Genomic DNA, 8,483 nt, shown 5'->3' with positions numbered 1-8,483 from the left:
AAATTAATCAAAAATCATCATTTACCTGCAATAACTCTTGAAGGAGTTATCCAATGGTTTCGGTCAGATTAACACTTTTGTAGATCTTGTAGTGCTGATCATGTTTGCCATACCAGTGTCTACCTATCTAATATTGTTTTGGGTTAATATGCAAAACATGAAAATTAGCCTAAAATCGTCATGTTAGGAGAATAACTCTTTAACTTGATAATTGTGGTGCAAACAAGAAGTACAAATGTAGTTACAAGATAGTTGTCATGTTTCACAATATTTTTGTCCGATTACCTGATAATTGTTGTGAACGTTATATTATGCGTGGCGATCCCTGTGTGAAAGTAACGTCGTTACTGGCAAATTTGACAGCTGCCGATTAGCGTTACGAAATTCCGCCAACTTGTGGCATACGCATAACATCTTTTGTTTTTCGAACTTGTATTTAATTCTACGTTTTATTAGTAACTGCTTTTTGTCCTTTTTATATTGCTTATTGAAGCGAATTAAATTGTGCTTACTTTCTATATAATCCTATGTTTATGTACGTATTGAAAGTGATATACATGATAAGCCTTGCACGTTAGCGACCTATTTTCTTACACGCAATGATAAGTGTGCTTGGTCATATAAGAAGGGGATTTCGAACTGTTAAAACGAATTTGAACTGATCATCACGGATACCTATATGTAAATGCTTTGACATACAAACACCTATATCAAAAAACCGTTTAAACATATGTATTGTACTTCTATTTTTTGCATTGATTTAATGTTAATATAATTTCTATTTCCTGGAGATAATGTAATTATTATTTTGTTAGAAAATACTGGCAAAGGTATTTTGCATAGATTGAGTATCTACAAACTATTGTTGAAATAAAGACTGAGAACAATCTTTACAATAATAATCATAACTAAAAAGAACCCCCACAGGGATAGTCAACACAAATTAATTTTGTCTGAAAGATGTAAACTGGTCCGTATATTACCAAACGTTTCGTCTTTGGCGTACCTGACAAGATAATTCCAGAAATACTAAAGTCGGGAAAACACTTTTTATTCCATTTTGCTTTAATACTAAATGTTCAAAGCTCTATAAATTATCTATAGCTCAGGCAAGTTGTCAACGGAAATAATTACAGTCAAATTGTGCTCTAACTAGAACACGATATTTGTGACGTATTTTCGTTAATTACCGATACATAGTCATTCATAAAACTAAATTCTAATGTATACAAATACAAAATCACAATACCAAATACATCATCATTTTTCCCCGTGAACTTGGCCAGCGCTAGGAGCAGCTTAGGCAGCACTAGGAGCAGCTTCGGCACTTACTTCCCCGTGAACACGGCCAGCACTAGGAGCAGCTAAGGCAGCGCTAGGAGCAGCTTCGCCACTAACTTCCCCGTGAACACGGCCAGCAATAGGAGCAGCTATGGCAGCACTAGAAGCAGCTTCGCCACTTACTTCCCCGTGAACACGGCCAGCACTAGGAGCAGCTATGGCAGCGCTAGGAGCAGCTTTGCCACTTACTTCTCCGTGAACACGGCCAGCACTAGGAGCAGCTAAGGCAGCACTAGGAGCAGCTTTGCCACTTACTTCTCCGTGAACACGGCCAGCACTAGGAGCAGCTAAGGCAGCACTAGAAGTAGCTTCGCCACTTACTTCCCCGTGAACACGGCCAGCACTAGGAGCAGCTAAGGCGGCGCTAGGAACAGCTTCGCCACTTACTTCCCCGTGAACACGGCCAGCACTAGGAGCAGCTAAAGCAGCGCTAGGAGCAGCTTCGCCACTTACTTCCTCGTGAACACGACCAGCACTAGGAGCAGCTAAGGCAGCGCTAGGAGCAGCTTCGCCACTAACTTCCCCGTGAACACGGCCAGCACCAAGGGCAGCGTTGCCACTTACTTCCCCGTGAACACGGCCAGCATTAGAAGCAGCGTAGGCAGCGCTAGGAGCAGCTTCGCCACTTACTTCTCCGTGAACACAGCCAGCACTAGAAGCAGCCTAGGCAGCGCTAGGAGCAGCTTTGCCACTTACTTCTCCGTGAACACGGCCAGCACTAGGAGCAGCTAAGGCAGCACTAGGAGCAGCTTTGCCACTTACTTCTCCGTGAACACGGCCAGCACTAGGAGCAGCTAAGGCAGCACTAGAAGTAGCTTCGCCACTTACTTCCCCGTGAACACGGCCAGCACTAGGAGCAGCTAAGGCGGCGCTAGGAACAGCTTCGCCACTTACTTCCCCGTGAACACGGCCAGCACTAGGAGCAGCTAAAGCAGCGCTAGGAGCAGCTTCGCCACTTACTTCCTCGTGAACACGACCAGCACTAGGAGCAGCTAAGGCAGCGCTAGGAGCAGCTTCGCCACTAACTTCCCCGTGAACACGGTCAGCACCAAGGGCAGCGTTGCCACTTACTTCCCCGTGAACACGGCCAGCATTAGAAGCAGCGTAGGCAGCGCTAGGAGCAGCTTCGCCACTTACTTCTCCGTGAACACGGCCAGCACTAGAAGCAGCCTAGGCAGCGCTAGGAGCAGCTTCGCCACTTACTTCCCCGTGAACACGGGCAGCACTAGGAGCAGCCTAGGCAGCGCTAGGAGCAGCTTCGCCACTTACTTCCCCGTGAACACGGCAAGCACTAAGAGCAGCTAAGGCAGCGCTAGGAGCAGGTTGCCACTTACTTCTGATTTTCTTCTGATAAAGCAAATGAAGCAAAACCCAGAACAACCTGAAAAAGTAGTTGAGACTACAAGAGATAACTCGAACACATGCATTTCAAACACTTTCTGATAATGATTTTTTTTTTAATTCTGATAACAAAGTCTTTAACAGTAATTAAAATCAAATAAAGTCTGCTAAGGAAGATTGCTGAACTGAATTCTACCTTCAATTTTCAAAACAAATTAATGGAACAAATGGTACACTGATATTGTAGTTTTCACATCACATGTAATTAAATAGTTTTACTAGGCATAACAAACATATACCTCCGCTTTTCTTTTTATCTCGAAGCTTCACTCCTGCAATTAAAAAAAACAAACACAAAAATATATGTTTCTCGATTTTATCACACGTTTGCTAAAGTGCGATGTCGGACCTACTTGCTTTTCCAAGCTATAGCTAGGATTTACCACCAAGTGTTTTAGAATTCACTTTTCTGTGCTACGTTTTAGGTATAGTTTTTGTCTTTTTATGCTTCCCTTCTATTAAGGATTCGATTTATATAATCGGGTATTGGATTGTCATTGTTAATTTATAAAACACTCTTCTAAAAATAGTATAATGCTAAGGTCATGATTTTCAACACAATGAAGAGAAGTTGGACCCGGTTGATGTTTTATATGTTTTTATGCGGCACCTTTCGTTCTTAAAGCATATATTGGTGTACACTTGAAATAGTATCTAAATGTAATGCAATAAGTATCTATGACAAGTTAATGCATCATCCTAAACAACTCCAATGTGGCTGTCCTAGCTCTTGAGGCAACAAACAGTGAGAAGCAAATAATGTATAGATACATGCATAGACGAAGGACTATATGACAAAAAGGGACCTAAAAAGCCAAATCCATTTAAGATCAAATTTACCCAAAGGCGTGGATTTATAAGAGTGAAGGAATAAATTTTAAAACGGTAGTTGCGTTTCCTCTTTGAATCCAAATATTTAAAGATGTGGTAGAAATGTAAAAAAAAACTATCCAACATTTAATTAAAAGATATAACAATTCAACATTTATTCTTAAAAAAGCTTGATATTGGCTATAATGTTCCTGTGAAAATTGTACTGGAACTTACTAGGTATGATGTTGAATTGAATTGAGTTATAGATATTTGAAAACCTACTGTTTGAAACGATTATCCATTCAAAACATTCATAAAGCAAGTACATTTGTCACTTCTAGTCCACAGTTCCTGTTTTGAAAAAAAAAATAGTTAACAAAGAATTAGCTTTGTGAACTATGTATAACACAAGAAAGCACATATATTCAAAATTGATATATGTTTTCTGTTTATGTACACAAGTTATTATATTAATCGTAGTAACTTAAAGAATAATCAACAAAATACCAAAGTTTTGGGATCCATCTGGTTTTAACTGGATTAAGTTAATATTAACAACTTACGATGCTTAAACTTGTTCACTGAAATATACAAATAGATAAATTTCATAATATAAACAGTAATAGAATCATGTATTCGAAGCTCTTTCTTATGACCAAACAGAATTGTAAGATGCTGAACAATGTATTTTTGGTTGAATATAATTCATATCCATAATATTTCAAGAAATTTCCGATTCGTTAGTTAATGAAGTATGATTACTAAATTCACATTAAGTGGGGCAAACATAGCATTCTATCAGTGGTTTTGCTTTCAGTAACATTAGAAACATCTTCTTTTATGAAAGATAAAAGCCACTCTATTTTGGACTTTAATATTATCCCTTAACTTTACGTTCAAATACATAGATGATATATTCTCACAAAAAGATTCAAAGTTTGGCGACAATGCGTGTCATATGAGAACAATATTTTACTACAAAATAGATGATTTCAGCTTCTCAATTGTGAACAAGGAAGCTATTAACCAAGGGTTCAAAGTGGAAAAGTTGAAGTCATCCCTACGGACGCTGATTCAAACAAAAATTCTCTGAAATTGACATTATTAAGATGCTTGATTTCTTGATTGACAACATATTTGTAACGTTTGGAGGACGTGTTTTTCAACAAACAATCGGCATTCCCATAGGAACTAACTGTGCCCATTTTCTTGCCGACTTGTTCCTTTATTCACATGAGGCTGATTTCATTAATGGAACTTCTTAGAAAGAAAGAAAAGAAGTTAGCAGTATCCTTTAACTTTTACTTTTTGCTATATAGATGATGTTCTCTTACTAAATAATTCAAAATTTGGCGACTATGTTAAACGCATCTATCCCATCGGACTTGAGATAAAGGATACAACAGATACAGTTAAGTCTGCCTCATATCTCGACTTACATCTAGAAATTGACAATGAGGGTCGGTTGAAAACAAAGCTTTACGACAAAAGAGATGATTTCATCTTCCCAATTGTGAACTTTTCATTTCTATGTAGCAACATTCCAGCAGCGCCTGCATACGGAGTATATATCTCCAAGTTGATACGATATTCTAGGGCTTGTTTTTCCTATCATGATTTCCTTGATAGAGGGTTGCTGCTCACAAGGATGCTATTAAACCAAGAGTTCCAAGTGGCGAAGTTGAAATCATTCCTTCGTAAATTTTACGAACGCCATCACGAGTTGGTTTACCGTTATGAAATATCTGTTTTACAAATGATAGCGGATATGTTCTTAATGTCGTTACTACAATCCCGCCCCTTTTCCCAAAGTGACCTACCGAATAAGACTTACTACCGGGTTTGTTCTAAGATGAGCAACACGACGGGTGCCACATGTGGAGCAGGATCTTCTTTCCCTTCCGGAGCACCTGAGATCACCCCCAGTTTTTGGTGTTGCTCAGTCTTTAGTTTTCTATGTTGTGTTTTGTGTACTATTGATTATCTGTTGGTCTTTTTCTTTTTTATCAATGGTGTTGTCAGTTTATGTTCAACTTATGAGTTTGAATGTCCCTTTGGTATCTTTCGCCTCTCTTTTACGCACGCCATCATGAGTTGGTTGACCGTTATGGAATGGAATGTTTGTGTCCAAGATATTCCAATTATCGTTACTCCAATGCAGACCTCTTTTCTTCGATTGTGACATCATCTCATGAGACTTATTACCGAATGTGTACTGACCACGAGCAAAATGACCAGTGTCGCTAGTAGAGCAGGATTTGCTCACCCGTACGGATCAGCACCTTAGATCAGCCCTAGTTTTTGATGGGGTTCGTGTTGCTTCGTCTTTTTTTTTTTCATGTTACTTTTTTGCATTTATTTGTGTATTTGTTGTCTGTCGATGTTTCCTGCCATAGCGTTGTCAGTGTTTTGTCGACTCAGGGGTTTAAAATACTCATTTTGTCTCCTCCGAGTACTTTTTTCTACTAACTTGTAACAATATTTCAATTACATCCCGCCATTTAACAACACAGTGGAAAACGTGCATTACACTTTGTTAAATGAATTTAAGAATCATCTTTCTTGTTAAATATGTTATTTACTAGTATAACAATTAAAATGAATATATAAAACTTTGAAACAGAAAAAGTAATGCAGTATAAACTTAAAAAAAATAAATCTTACCTTCTTGATGATCAATTATTTCTCCATAGAAAAGTTCGTATCCTTTACACAACTCTATAATATGCTCTCCAGCTTCTTCGAGAACCCTATCGTATGTTGTGGAATAAACTTTTACCAGTTTTTTCTGCTTCAAAGTTATGAGTCATTTTCAATCTAAAATGTTATCAAGTTTTGCAATGTTTAAAGTTTACGAACAAAATATTTCGTCATTATCACATTTTATCTTACAATCCTTTCTATATTTTTATAGTTCAATTTGATAAATAAGAAATAGAAAAACATATCAAAGATCTTTAAAATAGAATATTTCAAAAATTCAAATTGAGTCTTCTTTATAAAACTTTCACTTTTAAATTTGTTAAATGCATTTTCTCCATCCATGCAAATATTAATGTTACAGAGAAAAGAAAAAAAAAAAAAAAACCCAAGAATATTTTGGCAGGTAAATGTAAATAAGATTTAAAACAACTGATAGCTTAAATATTCTCAACACGCTAACTGCATACAAACAAAGATCACCTCTATGGTCAATGTATGAGAATAAAATAGAAAAAAATTAAAGATTGGTTGTCATTGTCATCACAGCCATTTTCTTAAACATATAGTGAAATAATGATAATCCATACGTATACAGCAAACAGGACAAAAGCGAAACGTAGAATTTTAAGATTATCTGTTTGGCAGTTAATTCTGAATTATTCTCTGACCTTGCATTTTGTCTTTACTTCTGCAAAGTAATTTTTTGTCAAATTGTTCCTTTTCCCTTCCTTAATCTTTCAGTAGAAAACAAGAATTTGCCCAAATGACATAAACATTGACAGGTATGTCGAAAATAATTAAGTTGATAAACTAAATCACCTTGTAATTTTGTCAAGCAAATCTATTGTTGCGTTGAGATTTTCTTGGTATCCATTACAAGACATTCACCCCAATCTATATTCTTCATTGCAAGTTTTCCCTAAAATTTAAAGAAAAGAATACTAACCTTTAACACCGTTTGTGTATCGAATGAGCTTTGTTATGATAGTACATTTGTAAAAATACAGTGGCTTTCGGTAGATTGACTTTGTTACCCTGCAAACTATATTTGCGTAATTGGTTTGTAAAAACTCATTGAAGATAGCACACAAATGATTTAATGCAAAAAACGCTCGTTTCGTCAGTATAATACACTATATTAATCGCGCTCAAATCAATACAATAGCATATCAATTAAGAAGTTGAAGAGCATTGATACAAACAATTCGAATGAGTCATGCCAAATCTGCCTCAGACCATCTATGCCATGGGTAAAAAAAAATAATAATATTTTGAATGATTTCATCCTTGTATTAACAGTTTATTTACAGAATATGACCGTATTAATGACAGTTCCTATCAGAATATGAGAACTGAGTACTGGGCTGGTAAAATCCTCCGGGTCGAAACGTCCACCAGAAGTGGGGCATCTACCCAGTGATAGTAAAAATTCATCGGAGATACCCGATTTATAATTAATACGATATACGAGTCAACATAATACTTTTTTTCAGATGCTGCAAATTGAAACTAGTAGAAAGCCAAATCAATAACGACCTACATAAGTAGAGCAAAAATTTCCATAACGTTGTGTCAAATATAGCTAAGACCGCCTATGACTGGGGAAAAACAAAATACTTGATGTTTTGAATGATGTTATCATTGTACAGTAAATACCCGTAAAATATATTTACGTTGTGATTTTGAGTAAAGGAAAAACGCAATATATGCAATCAGTGATGTCCAAGATGACCTCAATAATATTGACAGGCAGAAACTATTTTCTTAATTGTCTTTATTATTGTATAAGGCCTTGTTATCAGCTCGTCGCAAGCTATGGAATATTTTTATATTTGATATTTTCTACATGCCGAGCATCCTTATTCTAGTGAATGGATTTATATCAAATATTCATTTTGTTTATCATGGCCACTAGGCTTTTATTCAAAAATAACTATTCCTATGGTGGTCGGTAACTCATCTATAAATAGTATTTTTGAGGGTTTGTTTTTGGTTCTACTTTTTAGAAATCTTGACTCTACTAGAAACAAATGCACATAAACGGTAGAAATAACCTTTTCAAAGTCATGAAGATTAATTGTAGACGGACAGTCAGACTGAAAGTGGTACACATTCCCAACATTAACTGTCATCAGATGTTTATCTGAGTCCACAACAATGTCTTCATTGATACTTCCTCCCGGAACCTTGGCGTTGATTCGATAGGTCTGAAAAATAATATTATG

General features: G+C 36.6%; 1 protein-coding gene across 1 annotated transcript; it reads right to left on the bottom strand.

The window, feature by feature from the left end:
* Positions 1-1,299: 1,299 nt before the first annotated feature.
* On the bottom strand, positions 1,300-7,142 carry LOC127725980 (transcription initiation factor TFIID subunit 4-like). The gene is made up of 4 exons (XM_052233279.1): positions 7,078-7,142; positions 6,220-6,305; positions 2,034-2,477; positions 1,300-1,970 (listed from the first exon to the last, which is right to left on the bottom strand). Exons 1-4 carry the CDS (start codon positions 7,140-7,142, stop codon positions 1,300-1,302), a joined length of 1,266 nt encoding a protein of 421 aa, XP_052089239.1.
* Between the last annotated feature and the right edge of the window lie 1,341 nt (positions 7,143-8,483).

The sequence above is a fragment of the Mytilus californianus genome, unplaced genomic scaffold, assembly GCF_021869535.1.
Source record: "Mytilus californianus isolate M0D057914Y unplaced genomic scaffold, xbMytCali1.0.p SCAF_15, whole genome shotgun sequence".
NCBI lineage: Eukaryota > Metazoa > Mollusca > Bivalvia > Mytilida > Mytilidae > Mytilus > Mytilus californianus.
The sequence above is the reverse complement of the archived record's forward strand: the minus strand, read 5'-3'. Positions and strand labels throughout refer to the sequence as shown.

Coding starts and splice junctions, on each gene's coding strand:
- LOC127725980 (XM_052233279.1), bottom strand. CDS start 7,142: ATGTCTTGTAATGGATACCAAGAAAATCTCAACGCAACAATAGATTTG. Junction 6,306..7,077: donor TTGCTTGACAAAATTACAAG/GTGATTTAGTTT, acceptor AACATACGATAG/GGTTCTCGAAGAAGCTGGAG. Junction 1,971..2,033: donor CCGTGTTCACGGAGAAGTAA/GTGGCAAAGCTG, acceptor TTCACGGAGAAG/TAAGTGGCGAAGCTGCTCCT.